Source organism: Megascapheus bottae, chromosome 3 (genome assembly GCF_031878675.1).
Source record: "Megascapheus bottae isolate mThoBot1 chromosome 3, mThoBot2.hap1, whole genome shotgun sequence".
NCBI lineage: Eukaryota > Metazoa > Chordata > Mammalia > Rodentia > Geomyidae > Megascapheus > Megascapheus bottae.
The window spans coordinates 80,993,185-81,016,932 of record NC_143511.1 but is presented as its reverse complement, the minus strand read 5'-3'; the positions used below and the strand labels follow the sequence as shown (position 1 = coordinate 81,016,932).

At 53.1% G+C, this 23,748-nt stretch overlaps 1 protein-coding gene and 1 long non-coding RNA gene across 2 annotated transcripts; both read right to left on the bottom strand.

Moving 5' to 3' along the window:
* Nucleotides 1-11,672: 11,672 nt before the first annotated feature.
* On the bottom strand, nt 11,673-12,921 carry LOC150065913 (uncharacterized). The gene is made up of 3 exons (XR_016534807.1): nt 12,719-12,921; nt 12,182-12,268; nt 11,673-11,706 (listed from the first exon to the last, which is right to left on the bottom strand). It is a non-coding gene; the product is annotated as an uncharacterized LOC150065913 (long non-coding RNA).
* A 9,671-nt stretch (nt 12,922-22,592) lies between these two features.
* Nucleotides 22,593-23,519, bottom strand: LOC150065912 (olfactory receptor 1Q1-like). The gene has a single exon (XM_090329388.1). The coding sequence runs from the start codon at nt 23,517-23,519 to the stop codon at nt 22,593-22,595; it is 927 nt and encodes a 308-aa protein (XP_090185514.1).
* Between the last annotated feature and the right edge of the window lie 229 nt (nt 23,520-23,748).

Sequence of the window (23,748 nt, the reverse complement as noted above, 5' to 3'; positions counted from 1 at the left end):
GGGCCTCTTGCATGGAGGCAGTGAGAGGGCAGCCTGCATGCCCAGCACCCAGGACCATAGGCAAGCTCCCTTTCCACACTGTGGAGACAGCAATGGAGTCCTCCTCCTTGTGCTTCCTTTGACCCTCCACACTGCCATGCCTTAGGGCTTAGGGGCCATCCCTCTGCTGCAGCACCAATGAAACAGGGCGATGCGTGTGGCTGTGCATGCACAGCACGGATGGTCCCTCTTCTCCTTCACTCAACGGCCAGGACCCAAGCTGTGCACCGGCTCCTGAGTATCAGCTCCTCCTGCTTTACGCAAGCCCCACACTGGGTCATAAGCAATGAGACTCTCCCTGAGCTCATTTCTGTAAGGTCTGTCGAAAGGAAAGTCCACACAGTTCAGGAGAAGAGGGTTTATTGTGTGTGAAAAGAGCAGACCCTGCCGCCCAAGATGGAATCGGGCGAGCAAGAGGGCTTAGGGCCAGAAGTGAGAGATTATATAGGGGAAGGGGTATAGGCATGGCGGAAGTGGATGTGATCTCAGAGGACGGGAAATACCTCACTGGGGACTTCCAAGTGCCCCCAGGCATGCCAGTTGCCAGGGTCACAGATGCTGGGCGGGGATTTCCAGGGTGCCGGGTGAAGAGAGCCAAGGGAAGAAGTCATTTCTTCCAGTCGGACCTAACATTCCCGCCTTCTGATAGTTGTAAATGGGCGCCGACTCTTTCTGGCTACTTCCTGCAGATCAGGGGTGTCGACACTGAGGGTAGAAGGCGGGGCTGCGATTCGTCCCCCCAGAAGGAGCAGTAACGTGCATATGTGTCCTTGGATGAAATTCAAAAGAAATCTTAAGAGGCAGGATGCCATCTTCTTCAGGGGTGTGAGACACCTTGGAGTCATAGAAGGGGCAAGAGCAGGAGCCTTTTTCACTCTTGACCGAAGAAACCACTGTGGCTGTCCACTGAGCTACACTGCAGTGGGAGCGGTCAGCAGGACCTGATGAGGGCCTGTCCACTTAGGATGTAAACCAGACCGATTAAGGGTCTTATAAAGACTCGATTCTCAGGCAAAATTGGAGGAGAATGAAAAGGGCTTTAAGGGGCTGAGGGAGCCTTGGATATGGGACAGCGGGGTAAGATTAGAAAGGAATGTACAAAAGGAAAGTTTTCTATTCTACATGAGTAGTTGCAGAGGAAGTAAGAAGGCCATCTACACCCACCACTGAGATCTGGGAGGGAAAACACAGGCTGGATTACTCAGTAACAACGAATAACTGGCTCCCATATCCAAAAGAAAGGATACAAGTAGCGTGCCTGCAACCTGGAGACACACCCTGGGCTCCTCCATTGTGATGCTTGTGGGATCCAGCGGCCCTGGGCACCATCACACTTGTGTTGCCAAAGCTGAGTATCTCGGATAAGTTGGGCTCCTCCCACGTGTGGGGTTTTGGGAGGGACTGGCCCACCTTGTCGAGACGTGGAGGGATAGTCGACTCCCCGGTGTCCCGTCTGTCCACACTTTGGCAGGGTCCAGAGGGCGGTTGTAGAGTAGGGCAAGCTCTTGCCCAGTGGCCTTCCTTGCCGCACTTAAAGCATGGTCTGGGTGGTGTGCTTTGGGCGCTTCTTCTTTGAGGAGGTGGAAGGCCAGCAGCCAGGAGCTGGTAATTTTTCCTATTACGGGCAGCCTTATTAGCTTGTTTCTGTTCCTCCTGGTTGTTATAAACCTTCAAGGCCATGCTCACCAGATCTCCTTGGGGGGTTTGAGGGCCATCCTCAGCCTTTTTCAACTTTTTTGTTAATATCGGGAGCTGATTGGGAAATGAAATGGCTATTAAGGACCACTACACCTTCTTTTGACTCCGGGTCCAGCTTAGTATAACGCTGGAGTGCCACTGTAAGGCGATCAAGAAATTGGGCCGGGTTTTCAGTGGGTCTCTGGGTAACCAGCTGTAGTTGATCACAGTTGACTGCATGGTGGGCTGCCTTCTGGAGGCCAGCTACCAGGCAGGTTACCTTCCTATTTCTGCTAACCCTTCCAGACGCATTCCTTTCAGAATCCCATTTGGGCTCTTCCCAGGGGCACAGTCCTTACCCCTACTGGGAAAGGATTGCCTAGGCGGTGGGTTTCCTCAATATGCGCCTGGGCTGCAACCCAAACCCTTTCCTTTTCTTCAGAGGTAAGGGTAGAGGACAGGACTGTATATAAGTCACGCCAGGTGAGGTCCTAAGTCTGAACAAGGTATTTCAACTCTTTGGTATGATTATTAGGGTCTTGGGAGTAAGATCCCAAACGCTTCTCGATCTGGGGAAGATGGGTCATTGAAAAGGGGGCCTGCGCCCGAAAACCTCCATCTGCCCATGCCACCTATCATACAGCAAATAAGGGGGCTCCTGGAGGCTGTGAGCCACCTGTGAAGGGTTGGGAGTGAGCTTCGGGAGGTAAGGAAAAAGGAGATGAAGGGGGAGGACAAGGAAGGCAAAGTTCATCTTGGGGAGGAGGAGCAGAGTCTTCAATGTTGAGCAGGGGATCAGGCACTTTAGGTTTAGGAAGAGGCTCCAGGCTCTTAGGTGGTTTGGCAGGGACAGGCTGCCCCTGTGCCAGTAGGACAGGGGAAGTTGAGCAGGACTGGTAGACAGAAGGGCAAGCATGGAGAGCAAAGAAAGCCTGGACATATAGAACCTCTGGCCATTTACCATTGCGTCGAGAGAAACTGTCTAAATCCCTGAGAATATTATACTCCAAAGTCCCCTTTTGGGGCCATTGCGACCAATTGTCGAGGCTATACTTTGGCCAGACACAATTGCAATAAAAAGTGAGCCGTTTTGGCTTTATGGAATCTCTGAGCAGAAGAACATGTAAAGAGTGTAAAAGCTATCGCAAGGGGGTGTCCTGGTTTGGGTGAGACTGATGAGACCCCATTGTAATTAGAAACACTAAGAGGAAGTGAAGTCTGTGAGGGTAGGGCGTGGTCAGTGAGGAGGTAGGGGAAGAGTTAGTGAGGACAGGGGGTGGGGGCCCAGTCGGTGAGGACACCATGGAGGGGTGGAGTCGGTGGTGAGTGGGGGTGGAGTCAGTGAAGACATCAGGGGGTGGGGACACTGAACTTGGGGCAGAGCCGGTGAGACCCACAAGGGCTGCAGTCAGTGAGGACATCATTGTGTAGAGTCAATAGGGATGTTGAGTTGGAAAGTAGAGTGTTGGACACTGAGGGGGAATCCAATCTCACCAGAACAGATCGCGGGGTGCGGGGTCTTAAACTGGACACAGGGAGAGAGCCCTAGGCAGGGGTGAGTTAAAGGGGCCAGAAAAAGAGGCCTGCAGCCAGGAGTCACTCACCAGGCTTAGATAGGAAACATTGTAGCGACTGCACCAGCAGCAATGGAAAGGGAGAGGGCCAGGAGAGGAGTTTCCTTTCTCTGCTCCAAGGTGGGGGGCAAAAGGCAGATTGACCCTGGAGAAACAGAGGGGATCCAGCCACTCCTGACCCTCTCCCCCATCTGAGTCAGGCACCAAAATGTAAGGTCTGTTGAGAGGAAACTCCACGCAGTTCAGGAGAAGAAGGTTTATTGAGTGAGGAAAGAGCAGACTCCTGCAGCCCCAAGATGGAGTGGGGCAAGCAAGAGGGCTAGGGGGAGAAGTGAGAGATTATATAGGGGGAGGGGTGTGGACACGGTGGAAGTGGATGTGATCTCAGAGGATGTGGAAAAACCTCAGTGGGGAACCTTCCAGTGCCCCCAGGCATGCCAGTTACAGGGGTACAGGTGTTGGGCAGGGATTTCCAGGGTGCAGGGTGTGAGTGCCAAGGGAAGAAGTCATTTCTTCCAGTAGGACCTAACCCATTCCCAGCCCTCTGACTTTCCCATTGCTGTTGGTACATTGGCTACAATGTTTCCTATCTGCACCTGGTGAGTGACTCCTGCCTGCAAGCAAGCCTCCTTTCTGTCTCCTTTCACCCATCCCTGCCTAGGACTCTCTCCTTGTGTCCTACCCCAGGAAACTGAGACTCTGGGAAGCCCACTGGAGGGTGCTGACATCCCTGCTGGATGGAAGGTGTGGGTCCTGCCCTAACTGCAGTGAGTTGTCCAGTTGCCTTCTCTTAGGAGGTGCCTCTGTTCCCCAGTGGTCCACAGCTGCCAGCTGCAGGTCTAGGTTGAAGCCATTGATTGGTGAGGTTCAGGAAAATGTGGAGTGTGGCCTTCTGGCTTGCATCTTCATTTCCCTGGGCAGTGAGGCACTGACAAGGCAGTCCTCTGGCTGGGGGGTTGCTGGGTGTGTTTGAATAGGTGTCCTTGGCAATCTCCAGGCAGCCTGGCCTCGCAGGCTTGGAGCTGGTTCAGGCCTGATGCTCAAGACTTTGGGGAGGATCATTTTGTCAGGGCAAAGGCCCAGTGAGCCCTGGCTTGGGGACATGGAACCACCTCATGCTGTTCTCCTTGGTCACTCCCCCTTCCCAGATTCTCGATTTATCGACCCACTCCAGAAACAAGAAGGTAGAACACCCATGACCTTGTCCCATTGCTGTCCACTTGGCTACTCAGTAGAGGCTGTAGTTTTAGGAGAGGGGTCAAAACCAGTCAGGCAGGATGGTACTGAGAGTCTGGTCTCCAATGCATCACCTGGAAGCTGCAGTTGGAGCTTTGCTTCCCAGTGTAGACCACTATCCTTAAGCACACAAGCAGAACAACAATACCCAGGTCCAGAGTTCAAGGGAAAATGCAACTGTACATGGGAAGGAGAGCTGGGAGGGCAGCTCTCACATCCAGCCAGTCATCCTTCTTTGCAGGTTAGTGCAGAAATGCTATCTTCTTTCACATTGATATCCTCTTCCCTATGGCTGGATATTCTCAGTGGGGATGATTCCCCCTGGTTGAACCAGACCCCTGCTGAGTGAGCTCTTCTGTTTTTGTAGAGGAAGCTTCTGAGCAAGGCTGTGTCCCAGGGTCCAGTGTGGGTGTGTATCCCTTGTTGAAAGCACACACCAGCGTCCTATCTAGTAAAGCAGCTGTGTATGTCAGAGGAGGGATGGGGATGCAATGCTTCACAGGTAACCTTGCTAGAGAGACTGTCCTCAATGACAGGATCCTTGTCTGTCCAAATGATTGCCTGTTGCCATCTTGTCTTCTTATGACAGAGAGCATGTGATGTGCTCCAGGGCATTGAGATTTCTCATTGACTTTCCTCCTGCACTATCAACTGTGTGCCTAGTGTTTCCTTGTGCACTAGGAGGTGAGAAAACCTGCCATGTTCTATGTGAGGACTAAGAAAAGATCATCATGCATGTACGTCCCATCTTTCTTGAAATCCAGAACTTGCCACTGACAAGTCACTGAAGTTTGGCGATCCTTCCCTGACCAAGAACACTTTGTGACGGTGTGGCCCAAAGACCCAGGCACAAAATTCCGTGTTTCCCCATCTCTCCCTTTCTAGGTTTGTGTGTCTTTCTCAGATTTTCACACACACACACACACACACACACACACACACACACACACACACACACACACACAACTTCTCCTGTCATTTGGCATGACTTGGGGCCTGATATGCCCACCCTGAGCTCTAATGCTCAAGGCTAGCCTTTGTTGCTGTGAGCTCCAGAGATACTTCTGGTATCATGCAGCTTGAGATGACCTTTAGGAATCTGTCGTGGCTTGGAACCCTGATTTTCAGATCTTACCCTCCCGAATAGCTAGAATTTCAGACCTGAGCCTCCACGCCTAGCCCTTTTCCAATACCAGCATGGAGCCAGAAGCAAACCTCAACTCTGTCCGGTATCTGCAGTAGAGGCAGTCGTAGCAGCATAACCAGCAAGAAGCACTCATGTGGTGAGGAAGCCTCATCTTGACGAGTCCTCCAACTGTGGACTGTCACATCCACCTGCCTCCCTGGCCTGCCCTCAGGATGCTGGCTGATTCCCTGAATCAACTGCGATTTCATCATTCCTCCTATGCTGATAGGTGTGAAATTGTGATTTCTTGAGACATGCAGTGCAGTGAAAGTGAAGCAAACCCCAGCTGCTCAGAGTAGTGTGGGCATGCTCGCCCTTCAGTGGTGGACAAGCATGGTATATTGCGTTCCCTACATCTGCCTAAAGTCCACTGTCATCCCGTCCAGTTCTTTTTTCACAGCACATGCGCATGCTTCTCATTCACACTCAGGATCCAGGAAGAACACTACCATGAGCAGAATCTAGTAGAAAAAGTTTTTTTTTTTTACATTGTCCTATCATTACTCAAAACTAGTCTGTGTACAATTTGTGTCCAATCCTATGAAGCCATCCAGACCTGAAATAGTGAAGATCTCTTTTGGTCTCCTGGGGCAGGTATGCTATCTGTGAGTTGAGTGGAAAAAGTCCTGTACAAAGGCATCGTGCTGGAAGCACTGTGTTCCGTGAATGGAGAGCGAGGGCAAGGTCTACCAGAGGCCTTTCCTCTAGGAGGTTTGGAGGGCTGGGACTTGGAGAGCTCCACATTCACTTCTTCTCCGTCAACCCTCCTGGCAATCTCTAGTGCACCTTGTCAAAGTTGGGAATAGCAGAAATGTAGGGAAGGGAAGAGCTGAAAGACTTTCAACAGAAAGTCAACCTAGAGAGGGTAGAGTGGCTTGGTGAAGGCATGCATTTTGGGGCTCACAGGAGGGGCTGTTGGACATGAATCTGGTCAGAAATGATGAATGCCCTGATGAATGCCAATAGAGAGGAGGGTAGAGGCAGGACGGCACACACATTGCTCCAACCAAAAGCCCTCTGCTTCTCTAGTCAAGTGCAGAGGACACTTGAAGCACTGAGAGGGAGTCTCTGGAGGGCAGGCCAGTCTCTCTAGTATCAGCTCTCATTCTGGTGGAAGGAGGACTTTGGGGATGAAAGGTACTTATTTGGATCCCAGAGTTGGTCTGTGTCATCTGGGGAGGGTTTTCTAGGAAGGATGGTGAGGTTTTCCTGGATGGAAGGGCAAGCGAAGTAACATGTGCCTGGATATTTTGCCAGAAGCTTGTGTAGCTCAGTGGGGATCTGCTAGGAAGGAGCTGATGGGGTCTTGGATTTAGAATTCCAGGAAGGTGGCTCCTGGACCACAGAGCCACTGTGGCGTGGATTGTGGAGAAAAGATGGAGTTTTGAGGATGCAAGGCAAGGGGTGGGTAGGGTGTGGCCTGGGCCAGTGTAGTCCAAGGCAGGACTTGTTCAGTGTCTGACCCTTCTTCTCTTGGAGGGAGGAAGGATAAAGGTGACTCGACGCTTGTTCTTGGTTCTCTGTGGGGAGGTCCACTCTTGAAGGATTAAATCACATTGGTCCAAGGACTTGCTTGGGTCTGTCACATGGAAGGTTTCAGGAATCCCCAGATCTGCTGGAGAAAGGACAGAGAGATGGTCAGCAGTCCTTTTGGGGACTGCCACACACCAAATGTGTGAGAAGCTCCTGCAGAGCAGGAATGAGCCAGCATGTCGCCAGACCCTCAGTCCAGTGCCAGGAGTCCTCATGACCTGGGACCCCTGGGTCATGCCAGTTCTGGCTGTGAGAGCACACGGGATTCCCTTCTGCCCTCAATGCTGTGTGGTTCAGGCTCTCCAGGCACAGCCAGCTTTGCAGAATGCACAGCACCTCCCTGGAGCCCTGTTCTCCTGCCAACAAGGATGGCTGCTAGCACCACCACAAAGCAGGACTAGACTCGGCCCCCAGAACCCTATGCATTGTGAGACCTTCCATGCAAGGAGCCCTAAACCCTCAACAAGCCATGACTCTCCTGCTCCACCGTGACCTGTGTCCATGACTGTCCTATCAAGTAAGTCTAGAGTGTACTCGGCTCCTGCCTGCCTTGTGGAGTCCCTTTCACATTCATGAGCTTTGCCAGGGATCTGAGTTGATTTCTGAGAAGAAGAGAACACATTGCCAACAGACAGCGGAAAGGTTCAGGAAGTTAACAAAGGGTTCATGACACACCAGGGACAATCAATGCTCATCACTGAAATCCAAGCACCTGCTTGGGTCTTGAGGCCAGTGAAAAGACAACTGAACAATGAGCACATGCACATTTCTCTTGTACTCCTCAAACACATGATGTGTTTCAATGCCTGTCTCGGTCTCTTTTGCTGTCTTGCTGCCCATCTGATTGTCTCCCTCACTATCCCTTTTCCTATGTCTCTAAACTGCTTTTCTGTATTTGTGTGTGTGCCTGTGCCTCTGTGTGTGCGTTTGTGTGTATGTGTGTGTGTGTGTGTGGCTATGTGTCTGTCAGCCTCCTATGCCATTTTGTACTCTGCACTTGGCTGTGAATCCTAGTGACAGATATGGTTTGCACTTTTCCAGAGATCTCTGAGATCTCTCTAGTTCATTCTGGGTCTGCACCTGGACTTGATTCTGTTCCAAATTCTCTGTCCACAACTCTAAATGTTGTTGTGCAAGTGTATTTCTGTTGGCTGCCACTTGATGGATTGTGGCTCTGATGTTTGGTGGAGTCGGTTTAGATGTTGGAGCTGTGAAGGGGCATCTTCTTTCCAGCTCAAGGGAGAGACATCAAGGGTTTTGAGGGCGCTAGGCAAGTGGTTTTGCAGTGTGAGATTTTTTCTGAAGGCCTGTTTCCCATGTGATCAAGAAGTAGAAAAGTGTGTTGTAGTGAGGGCTTGTCTGCTGGCAGCTATAAGCACTGCCTCCAAATTGATGTGTGTCTGTGGTGCGTCTCCCTCTCCAAGCAGGGACGTTAGGGCAGGGCAGGGCTGTGCAAGGGCTGACATATGCAGCAGAAGAGGGGAAATGATGAAGCGCTGGCCATGCAGTACCCACTGGAGGCCGAGTGTGCCCAGTGGCCACCCTTGTGGCTCTGCCCCTAGCCCTGCGGCTGAGCCAGGTCCCCATCTGCATCCCCTCCTGTCATTTTCCTGGATGTCTGCATGGCACTTACTCAGATCCTCAGAAGCAAACTGTACCAGGTGCAAGCCTTTGGGTTTTTGCCGGTGCAGCCAGTGTTCCTCTGGGGCCTTTGGGATGACGTCCCTTGGCTCCTCCTGCTTGTTGACCTGCATCCAAATAGGAGAGAATTCATCAGGTGTAGTGTCCAGAATGTGTGTCTTCACTTAAGTCAGTGTCCAAGGATCCTCTGGACACCATGCAATGCACAGCAGAGGAATCCTCCATGAGGGGGCTTGTGGGGGTTTCTGGTCTTCCTATTTGAACATGGTCTCCATGAGGCAAGGATGGGCCTTGCCCACTGTCCTCAGCAGTGTGCCCCCCTAAGCACCTCCCAGCCTGAACCCCTTTATTTCTTTTGACTCTGGGCAAGGAAATCAAGTGTGCCTTTCTAGTGGACTCATCAGAGCCACTCGTGGAAACCAAAGAGAGGGAGGAGACCCAGATCCAGGGCCCCAGTTCCTCCTGCCACCCTGCCTGCTCTGGTCTGTAGGTGGTAGAGGACACCACCTGGATCCTTGTCTCTGTCTCCTGAGGCACTGAGCTGGACAGAAAGGAAGAGAAAGCTTCCCAACTCCTGGTGTAATGGCTAGTATAATTGTAGTTTTGAGAGGACTGGCAGGGTGGAGTGTTCTGGACTCTTGATGAGGAAGCATGAGGCAGCAGAGTTCACCCAGGACTCCTGCTCTGCTCAGCTCTTGGAAAAGGCAAGCGGCTTCTCCTCAGCTGGGCCAGTCCACTTGGAAACAAATTGTGCTGTATGCAGGTGCTCAGCAGCAAGAGCCCTGCCCTGCTGACTAGTTGTGAGGCCCCCAGGTGGATTGTGGCTGGGCTGGCCAAGCACAATTTCCTTGTGCAGCCTACTAGCAGTGTCTGAGAGAGCAGATTGTGGCATGGAAATGGACTAGATTCCCTGGGAGGGCCCTGCTCCCAACTCCAAGCTGTAGCTCATTCCTCCTCTCAGGAAAGTGAAGAAGGTCAGGGGTAGACTCTTCCTAAGGCAGATAAGGACTTCCTTGCTTTCTCCCTTTTTCTTCCCTCAGGACTCCTCATGGTGCCCAGTGTGCTCTTATTCTTGCCTGGTGGAAGGGCCACCATTCCTCCCTCCTCCCTGTCAGCGGAGGCCCTAGGCGCTGTCCTGTGCCTCCAGCATGCTGGGTTTCTTACTGTGCACTCCAGGTCATGTTGTGGAGGGAAGGGATTGGACACGGAGAAGTGCACAGGGCTGTGCACTGGCTTGTAGAAGACTTGAGTGGCATGCCATTGTGCCCCACTCAGCAGGATGCCTCCCTCCTGGCACATTCCCTGTGTGGCAGGCAAGCTCCCCATGATGACGCAGGAGTCTTCCCCCTGCTTGTTACCCAGAGGCATGGGGGAGCCGCAGCTGCCCACTCCTGAGGCCCAGCTCTGGCTGCTGCCTGTGGTGGCCTCAGGTGTGCTGGAGGCTGAAGGGAAGGCTGGGCTGCTGCATGCCCCGTGTCTCTGTGCAGTCCCTGAAGATGACAGGGAGGCACAGGCCCCCATCTGCAGAAACAACCACATCAGGACAGGGGTTGAAATACATGGTTGCCCGAGCCTGGAAGGATACCTGGAACTTTTCCAAACACTGTGTGCATGAGAGTCTGTTTGTGGGGGTGAATGTGCCCACACGTATTTGCTTAGGTGTGCGGACTGCACTGTCAGGTCCCCTTGCATGTACCTCTAGTTGTCCAGGTAGTAGGACTGGAGTGGAGGGGTGGGGTGTCACCGGTTCGTGGTGACAGCAGGATTCTCCCTGGAGGCTGCTGCGTGATTGGTTGCGGGACCCCCCAGGGCAGTGTGCACTGGTGTGGGAGGGTTCTTCAGCTGTGTCCAGGTTGCTGCTTCCTGGGTCAGGGACAGGCTGGACCTGCCCCCGGGATGCGCAGTGAGAGCTGCCACTGAAACGGAAGTGAGTGTTGTGGGCCTGGGGCTTCAGAATAAGAAGGGCTTGCTGGAGGGATTTCCCCGACGCCACCCCAGACTGTGCTCCCCACTACTCTGCTTGCCTGCTGCTCCCTTGGAGGATCTTTCCAATCCCCATTTCCCAAAGTCACCCCCACCCCCGTTGGAGGAATGGATGCAGAGACAAGCAAGGGAGCACGGTGAGTCCCAGAGAGCTGATGCCTCTGGGCCCAACAAGGAGAAGTCAGCGTCAGCCTCTGGGTCTCCCCATTCCTTGCCCAGCATCTTGTGGGCTCCAGTCCCCGGAACCCATGCACTGACTTCTTGCTGGCCTTCCTTTTGCCTGAGATCTTGTGTGTAGGTAAGCTGGGGTTGGCACTCTGCTTATGGGGATCTAGCTCCCAGGAGAGCTCATAGCTAAGACAAGGCATGGTGCTGAGGTCAGCAAGTGCCATGTTCAGGCCACTGCCAGAGTCAGCCTGGACTTCAGAGCCTGCTGGCCACCCCCCTCATGAGTCCCTCACGGAGTGTGTCGGCTCCCCTGCACCCAGGTGCACACCTCAGCCTCTCTAGCCCCCACTCCAGGGACAGGCCCACTCCTTCAGCAGTGTCTGCCAGCCCACCTGGTCTCTTCGCTGAGCCTCTCCAGGCCCCTGAACCAGTCCAGGAAAGTGGCCTCCACTTGGATCTTATAGTAGCTGCAACTGTGTGGCAGCATCTTCAACTGCTGGAGGATTGCATTCTCCTGGTGAGGGAGAGCACAAGGGCAGGGCTAGGGCTGGTGGGTTTGGGCTGGTCACTGTGGATTGGGACCTGCCCTCTCTGCTCTCCACCCTCCTTATCTTGTCTGCTCAGCTACCGCTAGCTCACCTTATGCAGTTTTCTCATCATTGTTCTTTCCTAGAAGGCAGAAGGGAATGCAGTTAGAATGGGGCCCCTGTTTATTTAGGACCTGGGCTCTGGACCTTCTGTAGTCTGGGGATCCCATGTGCACACACAGGAGTAGAACTGTCATCTTTGGAGGAGGGTGGGGAAGAATGTGAGGGCTGGTTCAGGGCTGTGCTATCTGACACTTTTGTGTGAGGACAGGACTTTGTCATCTTCAGATGACAAGGCCTTTCCTAGAACAGGGCTTGCTTGTTTCAGGAAAGCCTGGGTTTCCTTGTACCCCAGGGCCCCTTTGGAGGGGCTTGGAGGCCCTGCTGGGCTATGTGCCCACAGCTCAGTGGTTAGGCAACTCCAGGCAGCCCCTGGTCAGAGCAAGATAGGACTGAATCAGAGCATGGACTTGGCATTGCCAGGAATGGAAGAGCACAGAGTGCGGGAGAACTGAGTGTTGCAGCTCAAGGACCCCAGCGGAGCCCTGGGCACTCACTTCGTTAAAGTCCTGATATGCGTTGTTGGTCATCAGAAGGTCCGTTAGGAACATCCCCAGGTAGGGTACAGTTCCTTTGGTCAGCACCTGTGGTATTGGGGGTTTGATGGTCAAGGTCCACGGCCCAGACCTTACCAAGCCCAGAGGGCTTCTCAGCCAGCCCCCAGGGCCACAGGGTCTCCCAGAGGATAGGGTCCTGGGGTTCCAGTGACATGGTCGTTGCAGAGCACCTTCCTCATTCCTGCCATTCCAAATCGCCCAGCCCCCTCTTCTGACTAAATCTCCCCTGCCATGTGACAGGCCCATCCCTGCCTACAAACCCAGCCTGCAGGTTCTGCAAAGCTCTGCTTCAGCTGGGTCCACTTCCTCCTTCCAGCCTGCCAGCTAGCTCACCGGCACCGGTGCGGGCACGTGCAAGACTCCAAATCACCCCTCTACTTGTGTACCCTCTGGCCTGAGGTCAAAGAGGCACAGTGGAAGGTAAGGCTGTATATGTCTTCTCTCTCAGGCAAGGTGGCCCAGATCCCAGTCACTCACCATCTTTTGCAACCATCTGGGACTTCCTTTGAGACGCTTCTCCTTTGTGGTAAACTTGGCGGTCTCCTGCCAGAATAGAGCATGTTGTGTGTGAGAGATTTTCCCTTTCTAGCTCTGTGGTGCCATTGTCTTTCTCTTGGCACTGTCCTGGTTTGTGGGCGATACCACAGCTGCTACCAACTGGCAGGTCGAATCTAGCTTAGGCTCTTTTCTAGCCCTGGTGCTGTGGTTTTCTCTTGTGGTCCTGGCTTTCTGTGTCTGCTTCTGAATCTAGAAAATGTCCCTTATGTCTGTGGGGAAGACTCTGCTTCTGCTGCCTGTTGGCTGCCAGCAAACATGTGCCGAATGGCCTGAAGAGCCAGGGCCTTCTCAGAACTCTGGCCTGTTCATTTCTTGTCCACTCTGGGCAAGTCCAAACCCAGCCGTGATGATGTGGTTTGTGGGCTATGTCTCTCTAAGTAGGAGGAGAAAACTGAAGTCCAGGGCGGGAGGAGGCAATGCCAGTGTAGTGCCCTAAAGTTCAACCAAGGCAGGGAAGCAGGAGGCTCTGAGCAGAGTGCACGCAGGAAGCTTTCCTCTGTGTCTTAGGGTCCTTAGAGGAGGTAGGAATATTCAATATCAGACTCTTTCTGCTGACCTCAAAGGCTTGGCTTTCCTCAGCTGAATAGGTTAGGTTTCCAATGTACTGGGGAAATTTCCTGTGTCTCCTGAACCCATCCTCAAGGGGAAGGTGGGAACGTGTGCGTATGTGTAGCTGGAGAGCAGATTCCCTGGGCCCAGGTCATTTTCTCAAAGAGTGTTGTACGGAAGGGGCCGCTCTCTTGGAGGAAATGGCAAGACTGTTAAGAGCCATGTCGGGAGTTTGGGATTCCCTCACAGTTTTGGGGGTGGTGGTGGCTCTGTTTCCTTAAGTCATTCCTATTTAAAGAACTCAGGGACTGCATGTGGGCCTTGTAATTTGAACCTCAAAGGTACTGTTTTGCCAGTTGAGCCACAACTCCATTTCCCATTTTGGAGGGCTCATCTGACAGAATTGCCTGCCAGGCTAGTTGTGACCAGCCATCGTCACTTGTGCTCTTCACCTAGGGAGTTAATGGAGGTTGTCCAGGAGTATTTCTCAGGGTGTCCACAGCTGAAGCTGTGTGCTAGGTACCTCTCAGCTGTGATGTGAGCCTGAGAAGCATGTGCTCTGTGGATGGGCTCAGAGCCTCACAGTGGCTCCAGATGGACATGGTGTGTTTTTATGTCTGAAACAAAGCCCAGTGAGTCCTCCATTCCCTTGAGTCCCTCAGAGCCCCAAAGGAAGCCTGGTAGAACAGTCGTCTTGTGGACAGTGCCTCTAAACCATTGGGCTGGAAACACTGAGAGGCATCTGGAGAGTTGGGTTCATGCTTGGGGGAGAGGCAGCCATTTTCCCTTGGGCTTCTAGCACATGTGGTCACAAGACTGATGCTAGAGCCCTGGGAAAGTGGGAATTCCCCAAACAGTCTATCGTGTGCCTGCCTGGATCACCTTGGGTTCCTAGCAACTTCCCATCCCCAGAGTCCTCTTAGCACGCCGCATGGCCTGCCCTGCATGAATACCTCACACATTCCTCTTTGGCCTTTCTTCCCAAAGAGAAGCCCAAGCGAGGTGGAAGAATAAAGTCTTTCAGGGCTGTGGTGATTTTGGTATGTACCCCTCCAATCTGCCCACTGGCTTTTCCTCTTAGTAGCTTACATTTAGCAGCAGCGCTCTGCTCTTGCTGTAGTTGTTTTCCTGAGAAGTGATGGTTTCCAGTTTCTTGAATTTCCACAAGGAGTCTCTGCCAGAAGGCCAGAGAGAAGGTGTCAGTTGGGAAATGGGGGCAGGTGAGAGTGTGGACACTGCATTGTGTGGAGGATCAAGCCTCCCCAGTGTCTGCACAGGAGGATTGCAAATAATTGTGATGAACCCCAGTGAGCCATGGTGCAACAGGAGTTTCTTCTTGCTGGCAGAATGCTGTGAGATCCACTAGACAGCTCTGCTTTCAGTTTTCCTGGACACAGTTCTGTGTGCCTACCACAGAAAATCTGATAAAACTCTGTGTGTGTGTGTGTGTGTGTGTGTGTGTGTGTGTGAGTGTGTGTGTGTCTGTTAGTTTGTGAAGAGGAAGGCACAGGATATTGCAAAGTCCTGAGATTGATTGCCTAAGCTGGGGTTAGGGCAGGAATGCCCCATGCAAAGTGCATATCCTGGCAGTTTGGGAATGGAGTTTGCTGCCTGGTTCTCCTGTGTTGAGGGCTCACCTGGAGACTAGCCTCCTTGTGCTGTGGAATCGGAGAATGGCTGCACTCTGCAGTGCAGAGATGATGGCGTTTAGTGAGGAGAAGTTCCTCTGGGCTCGGCAACCCTGGAGATGAAGATAGCGTGAGTGATTTTTGGCACTGCTGTCACCTCTTGTCCTAGACAGGAGAGGCTTGCTGGGAATGGTGGGGCTAGGACAGGGCCCTAGGAAAACCAAGTCAGGATTTGGGCTCCAGAACAGCTGAGACCAGGACAGGGTAAAGAGCAGGCAGTGAGTGAGCTGGGGGTGGCTGGCCCTGGAAGTGTGTGCTAGGGAGGGAGGGACTGGGCTCCACTGAGAGCTTTGAGGCGAATTCCCAGATGCACAGTAGAGGGAGGGCAAGTGCAAGCACATGGGATAGCATACCACGGCCACGTCAATCCAAAATTCCATTCGACTAGCCCTGTCTGGGGCCTCCATGCGTTGGAAGCCCAGGCATGTTGTGATGACGCAGGATGCCATGTTGTTAAATTGGGTAACAACGGCCTGGATGGTGAAGGCCAAGTTCTCTTGGCCCGCCATGTGCCTCTGGAACCAGATGCAGGCCCTGCAGTTGCTGGTCTTTGCCTTGTGGATCAGCACCTGGGGAAGAGGGCCAGGGCCAGCAGGCTCTGTCACAAAGCACGTTGGTGCTCCAGGCTGTGGCCCCCCACACAAGAAGATCAAGCTCAGAATGCGGAGCAGGACCCCATCCTGCAGCAGTACCCGGGTGTGCTGTGCCTACCCTCAGCACACCTCAGCCCGCAGGGACTGCCAGAACACAAGGGTGGGAACGGGAGGGCTGTGTGCAGCCAAATATCCTCAGTCCTTCCTGAAGCATGCTTGGCCAGGCAGTACCTTCCTTGGGCTCTGTCCTAGGTACCACCCATCTGTGTTTAGGATGCTGGCATAGGACCCACCCCAAACTGTTCCCAGCCCCTTAGGCAGCCTGGCAGCACATCAGGTGTACTTCATGTCAGGTGTCTGCACACTAAGTGCTGAGGCTGCTCTGTGCTCCTCACATAATGGGGGGGGGGGGTTGTCCTGTCTCCCTCTCTGTCTACCCTTGAGCTTGCTCATGCAAATATCCTGGAGTGCAGTGGGTGTCATGACCTCTTTTGAGGTCATACTTGAGGAATGGGTCTTAGAGAAAGCATGCGTAGATGCGGTAGGGCTCAAGCGGGGGTAAGAATGCATGTGTGCCATGGGAAAAAACCAAAACCAAACAAAGGACAGGACTTGGGACAGGATGGCCACCTCCACTACTTCCAGCCCTGCCCAAACGCTCACCGCATCCATTCCTTTGAGCTGCGTTGGGATGCGGTTGTGATGGGCAGCCAAGACAGGAGGTAACTCTTGGCTGCGTCCTATCTGTGTGGTCGGACAAGGAGGGGGGCAAGCTTCTTGGGCAGGAACTGATGTGCCCTTCAGCTCAGATTCCCCAGAGGCACAGGGAGCCTGATCCATCACCACGGCCAGAGTGGAACAGGCCTGCAGGTGAGGAAGGCTGGCAGATGCTCTCTCTGCCCTGGGCATCAGAACCACACTGGCAGGAGGCTCTGGCTCAGACCCAGAAGCCAGTGGGCCCTGAGCACTCAGTGGCAGAGCCATGGTGTGTGGTGTCTCCATGGCAGCCGTGGAGACTGATGCGTCCTCAGCATGGAGCATCGCAGATGAGATGCGGCACGTCTTCATGTCCCCAGGGCATGACCCTGAGTCCGGGAGAAGGAGCACCACCGGGGTCAAGCTGCCACTTGACTTCCCCTCCTCCCTGGAGGCTGCTGTGTCCTCTGGCCTGAGCTCCAAAGCCCCGGCGGAGCCTGGCTCCTTGTCGCCACTCCATGATGAGCATTTGGAGGCTGGCGCTTCCCAGAGAGAGAGCACCCAAACTAGTGCTCCTCCCACACAGAGGGCCAGAGCCGGTGTGTGCACCAGAGACAGCACCGCAGACAAGGGAAGAGAGACTTCTGAATCAGCACTGGAGGCTGTTTCTGCAGCAGTGAGAGGTGGAGTGGAGGGGACAGGTGGCTCCGTAGCGGCCCTGGAGGCGGCTGCCCCATCAGCACTGGGCATCCGCTGCAAGCTGGCCGAGGCCTGTGATTGTTCAGCAGATGCCATAAGTGTCAGGACACAGAGCCCCACCGTCTGTACTCCAAGGATAAAGAGCACGACAGGTGGTGCTCCTAGCAGGTAAAAGTAGTAAGTGATGGTGACAAAGACCTCCACGTGTGTTCTGGTGACTGGGCCTTGGGCGTGGAGTAGCGGAGCCCTGCTGGAAGCCAGCTTCTTGGCAGGGCCATAATCGGATGCTCCCTGAGCCCTGGGCTCCACAGCCACAGAGGCAGATGGGACGGATGTGGCACAGGAGCCCAACCTTCTCACTACAAAGAACACCCATGTCAGTTCTCTTAAAAGGATCAGTACGCAAGTGGGTCCTCCGAAGAGCAACAGCAGCAGAGTTGCCATGAGACACACTAGCAGCTGCGCACCGATGGCTGGTCCTCTGGGGCTGAGACCTGGAGCCCAGCTGTCACTTGGCTCGAGCTCAGTGGTCCCGGCAGCTGCTCCAACAGCACCAGCCACTGAAGCTCTGCTGGAGTGTGGCTCCGGATGCAAGCAAGAGCCCAGTGCTCTTGTGGCACAGAGCAGCAGAGTCAGGACTCCCAGCAGAGTGAGCAGCCCAGCTGGGGCTCCCACAACACGGAGCAACAGGGCCAAGACCAGAAATGGCTGCAGCTGAGCGCTGAGCGCTGCTTGTCCAGGTTGGAGCGGCACAGCCAACTGGTCTACTGGCCCTTCCTCAGCCACGGCTTCTGCTTCTTGCTGGGTTCTGAGCCCAGGAGAAGGAAAGCTGGAGCATGGCACCATGTGCTCACTACACACTGCCTCCTCTGCCCCAGTTGGCTCTGGAGCCAAGGGCAAAGAGGGCTCCAGCTCAGCCCTGGCCAGCGCAGCTCCCTGGGCAAGGGGTGCCAAAGCCAACGTGGGAGCTGAGGGCACTTCCACACTGGCTGCTCTTGCCCTTTTGGGACTGGGCAGCAGAGCTTGTCCTGCACATGGCTCTTCCTCCAGAGAGGAGGCTTTTGCTTCCAGAGGCCTGAAGGCCATCTTGCAGGCTGCAGTGGCCTCTGCTTGGTCTCTTGATGGTGCTTCTCCCACTGGGCTGGGGACCGCATTCCCTGGTGGAGGGGAATCCAGATGCCAAGACGGTGCGACATCGGCCAATGGGGCTGCTGCTGGAGCTGCAGGATGACACAAGAGCTTCTCCTTGCCTGCTTGATTGGAACCTTGGTGAAACACCACACCCTGTCCTCCCTGAGGTTTGCTGGCAGGACACCTTCCACAGAGCCTATTGCTCAAGCAGCCAGCACCCACGCTGGACTTCAGGCTTGTCTTGCCCCCGGGCCATGACTACTTCTAGGATCTCCACCCAGTGGTGCCCTACAACCTCCACCCCTTCCCAGGCTGTGTGTCAGTCCCAGGCTGCGCACCCATAATAGCCTCGTCCTGGCTGGGCTCCCGGATCCCCAAGTGTGCTAGGATGTGGGAGACGTGGCGCTCCGGATCGGAGCCACACATATGGAGCCTCAGGTGAGCACGCAGGCGCTGCAGGCAGGAATGCTGCGATGGTATCAAAAAGTCCTCCGGGTGGTAGTCCAGCCAGGTGCTCAGGAGGCCGGAGATGGCACTGGAGGCAGATGGGTGGGAAGCAGAGTGTGAATGAAGGCCAGCCCCTCCCGCGGTCATCCTCATACCCCTGTGATATTTGCTGCCACCCGCGGCCAGCCAACCTAAGCTAGGTCTGCCGAGAACCTCCAAGGAGAGATCCAAGACCAAATGCTGGGAGCAGTTCTGGCCCCTAGTGCTCTTTCCAGTGCCTTCTCCCTCTCCCCGCTGGGCCTCTACATGCTACATTCCAAGCTGCCTTGCTGTCTGGCCTGATATGTAGAAGGTTGTGGCACACATCCTCAGGATCTCTGCTGCTTCATTGCCCAGGATGCTCACCAAGGTTGTCTGCCTTCCAGGACAGACGTCCTCTTGTGTCAGTGCCACAGTGTGGCCCTGAGCTCTCCCTCATGCCCCTAGCAGCATGTCAGGCCCACTGGCCGTGCAATGATGTGTCTTGGCTTTCTTTGGAGCTCATGGTGAGCTGAGCAAGCCTGCCTGGGAAGGAATGAGGTGAGTATGCCTTCTCATGGGACTCAGCCCTGGATCCAGCCTCTAGTGATCCTCATGTGAGAACCCCTTGTCTGGGGATTTCCTCCTGAGGCAGAGGATGCCCAGATCCCAGGATTCCCAAGACAAGCAGAAGTGTTCAGACCTCCTGATTTGGCCGTGTCTCACTTGGAACCCAATATCAAAACACCCCCCCCCACGGCCACATGCACACACTTGAATTGGAACAAACCCTCCAGACACTAAGAAAGATACACATGGGAGCAACACGCGCGCGCCCGCGCGCACACACACACACACACACACACACACACACACACACACACACACACTAATTTTTCAGCAATGTGGAGCACATGCTGTCCGTGGGGATCATGCCTACTCACTCGCTGAGCTCGTCCCGAGAGACGACATCCACACTGGAAGACAGGAGGAGGTCAGTCTGTGCAGAGGAGCCCATGGGGGCTTCAAAAGTCCTGAACCTGTCGAGGATTTGAAGCATCACTGCCTAGCCTAGGACAGCCAGTCCTTGTCTACTCTTCTTCTACCACTAAGCACATTGCCTGGATAGTGGCCCTTCCATGAGCATTACTTGCCATCGGTGCCATGCATGAGGACAAGCAGCCCCTGGGCTGATCAGCTGAGGAGGGCAGGGGCTTTTGCACTTGCCCTAGCCACCCCTGCTTTGTCTATCTCTAGTGGAAGTGGTCATCCGGAGAGAATGGGTTGCCTTCTTGTTATAGAGAGACAGTGCTTTGTTGGAGGCCTCAGAGATCCATACTGAGAATGGGGAGCCTGCAGGCCTGGACAGGACAGTGCAGCATGTGTGCCTGTGCCGGGGTAGTTGAGGACTTCCATGCTTTGTTCCCCAGGCACTAGAAAGTAGCAGCGTGGAAGTTCGTGTGAGCAGCCCATGGTCCCAGTCTCCACTGCCAAGGCTCCCACTGCAGCAGGGGAATCCTGCGCTATTGGCATTGGCACTCACCTTGTGAACAGCAGGTCCAGGACCTGAAGGGTGTCTGCACACCTTCTGTAGCTGCTGAAGAAGGTGTGGATGAAGATGGAGTTCCCCTTCAACTGGGCAAGCAGCAGATGGTCCACCTGCTCCTGCAGGCTGCCTGCCGTGAGGAACTCTGACCCGCAGGCATCGGGCATGCCTGGGGACAAGTCATCTTCATTCTGGAGGAGAACCACGTGGGGACAGTTCAAGTGCCATGTGCAACACTGCAGGAACTTTCATGGCCACACCCATGACTGAAATAACTGCAAACATTTGCCCACACACAGACACAATCAGGAGCACACACACAAACACACTCACACACACACACACACACACACACACACAGAGAGAGAGAGAGAGAGAGAGAGAGAGAGAGAGAGAGAGAGAAGAGAGAGAGAGAGAGAGAGAGAGAGAGAGAGAGAGAGAGAGAGAGAGAGAGAGAGAGAGAGAGAGAGAGAGAGAAAGTCAATAAGGAAAGTGGTGATGAACAGGGAGGTGAGGGTGGAAGGTGGCCAACCCGTGTGCTGCCCTGCTCTGCCCCATGTTACCCTTGAAGTACTCCGGAAGAATCTCCAGAGGCGGCGTTGGCGGAGGCCTGGGCGCTCAAAGCGTGGACACAGGCGCCCCAGGAACCCTCTCCGCCCATCACAAAGGCCTGAGCCTCGACCATTTTGCCAACAACAAACAAACATTTTCGCACAAGACACGATCCACACAAGTGCACTCTCCGAGGCTTGTGTGGACTGTGAGGTCCTGGCAGGACGCTGGGGTTCTGAGTCCTCTGAGCCATTGTGGTGTCAGCTCTGCCCAGCTCTTCCCTTGACCCCTTGATTATGACCCAAGCTTTCCAAGGTGGCCTGTTCAGGCCTCGTTCTGGTTTTGCTCCTGATTCCCACTGGCCATTGTGACCCCAAACCCCTGGCCCCTGGCCCCACATAGAGCTAGTTGCAGCGGCTCCAGGTGAAGGAGATCTAGCTAGGTACAGTCGTACTCCCATTGCCTTGATGTATCCAGTTTTGACCCTCCACATGTGATTGTTGCTCTTATTTTCTCCCGGTCAATTTTGCCCCCTTTCTGCAGATCCCTTTGGGACCTGCTTTCTGTTGGGTCGGTTCAATCTTCTAAGTCCCTGTCCCATTGATGGCTGAGAATGTCATCTCTGAGGCCTGGCCTTGGCTTGGTACACTTGCTAAGAGACCTGGGCCATTAATCCAAATGCTTCGCTACTCTCTCTTATAGTCCTGCAGATTATTTTAGAGAATGCCACTTGACCTCTTGGCCTGATATTCCTCTGTGCCACAGGTAGATCCTCATACTTCTTTTTCCCTCATGTCATGGGTGATACCCTGTTGTTTTCTTCTTTTGATACTGGGCTCTTATTTCAGAAATTTTCTGGACATTTTAATGGAAACAGTTGATTTTAATCGATTATCTATGACCAATAAAGACCAATAGCAATCTGAAACAACAGAGTTTAATGTATCTCCTGAGTGGGTAATCTAAGAGCATATGAGCTTGAGAGTTAAAATAGTACATTGTTTGGCATAGTTATCGTTTCTGGCCCTATTGAGAGGACTGGGCTGTTACCACTTGTTTTACAGAAACTCCCAGAAAACAGAAGCACTGATGTTGCCCTTCTAGTTTCTGTGGCAGAGAGACTATGTACCACTCACGGTGAATCTAGTGGTATAAAGAGTATGTGGACAGTTATTTATGGAGGTGGTAATGTCCAGGTTTCATGTATCCAAGCTATTTCTGGCACTTTTGATGGGAGCTTAGTTTGCAGTGCACAGATTTTAGAGTATACCAGTGTCAACATCGATCCATGTCTGGGGTATTATTTTGATAATGGCTCTGACTGACTTCTTTTCTTGTCATCTTTCTGTCTATCCTCCTGCTGTTCCTCGTCCTCTTCCTCCTCCTCCTCTTCCTCCTGCTCCTACTTCTTTGTCCTCCTCCCCTTTTTCCTCCCCCTCCTGCTCCTCCCTTTCCTCTTCCGTCTCATCCTCCTCCTCCTTCTATCTTGTCTCCAATCTTTGTAATTCATGAGCACACCATAGCCATTTGCAAAACTCATTTTCTCTATGAATCAGCCAGGCTTGATTTCTGCTGCTGCTCTGTAAAGTCTGTGAGCCAGAACTCTGTGGTGGAATTGCAAGCCTACCAAACATGGTGCTTTTGGTTACAGTTAAAGCTATGCTGGCATTTCATCCCCCGAAGTAGGTGATCCTATTTTGTTCTACAAGCATTAGTTTAAGAGGCATCTTAATAGAGGGTCTGATGAATAAATCCACGAGACTTATTTAATTTGGGTGTTTGTGGAATGTTCTGAAGGAGGTTTGTGAAAATTTTTAAGTGACTAAGTTAATAGCCAGAATCATGTGTTTGAGGTGTTATCCAAACAAAGAAAGCTATTTTCTCCTGATCCACTTTCTGAAGGCCCCCTGGACATCACCATTCCTTAGGCTGTAGATGAAGGGATTCAGCATGGGTGTGACCACTGTGTACATGACTGTTACAATGCGTCCTGTGGCCACTGAGTAGCTGGAAAGGGGTCGGAAGTAGACCCAGGTGAGGGTGCCGTAGAATATGGCCACCACAGTGAGATGGGAGCCACAGGTAGAAAAGACTCTCCATTTGCCCTTGGCTGAGTGGATGGAGAGGACTGCTGCGATGATACAGGCATAAGAGGCGATGATGAAGGCCAGAGCTCCATTGATGACTATCACACCTTCTGTATGAATCAGCAAGGTGTTGAGATGGGCTCTGGTGCAGGAAATCTTCATCAGAGGATAGAGGTCACAGAAGAAGTGAGGGATCCTGTTGTCTGCACAGAAGGTCAGCCGGCCCATGAGAAGGGTGTGCAGCAGCGAATGAAGATGAGAGAGGACGTGACACACCACCACCATCTGTGCACACAGCACTTTCGTCAGGATAGTGGGGTAGCGCAGAGGACGGCATATAGCCACATACCTGTCATAGGCCATCGCAGCCAAGAGGAAGTTTTCCATGGCTGCAAAGCAAATGAAGAAATAAGTCTGGGCTAGACAGCCCATGTAAGAAATGGTCTTTGTAGAGGAGAAAATATTCTGTAACATCTTGGGGACTGTGGTAGAGGTGAAGCAGATGTCTGCCAGAGCCAAGTTACTAAGGAAGATGTACATGGGAGAGTGAAGGCGAGGAGAAATAATAATTAGCATGATGATGGCAAAATTGCCAGAAATGTTAACCGTATACATGAATAGAAAGAGAAGAAAGAGTGGGATTTTTTCTTCTGGGTGGGTAGAAATGCCCAAGAGAACAAACTGGGAAGTAGTTGTCCAGTTGATATTGTCCATCTGTTAACCACAGAAACGAAGAGCATTATTTTCATAGAGTTGGAAATATAGTTATGTTCTATTATAGACTACATGTAGTATTGATAATTAAAGTGCTTCATAATTTCCCCCACATGATGCAGATTTTTTTTTCATTGTCACCATAAGCTAATTTACCTCGAATGAGGAACCTTAGGTACATTATCATATGTAAATCTTAATGTTATAACCCAAGAGGCAATTGTTATTT

Excerpts from the sequence above, each read along its gene's own strand:
- LOC150065912 (XM_090329388.1), bottom strand. The coding sequence starts at position 23,519 with ATGGACAATATCAACTGGACAACTACTTCCCAGTTTGTTCTCTTGGGC.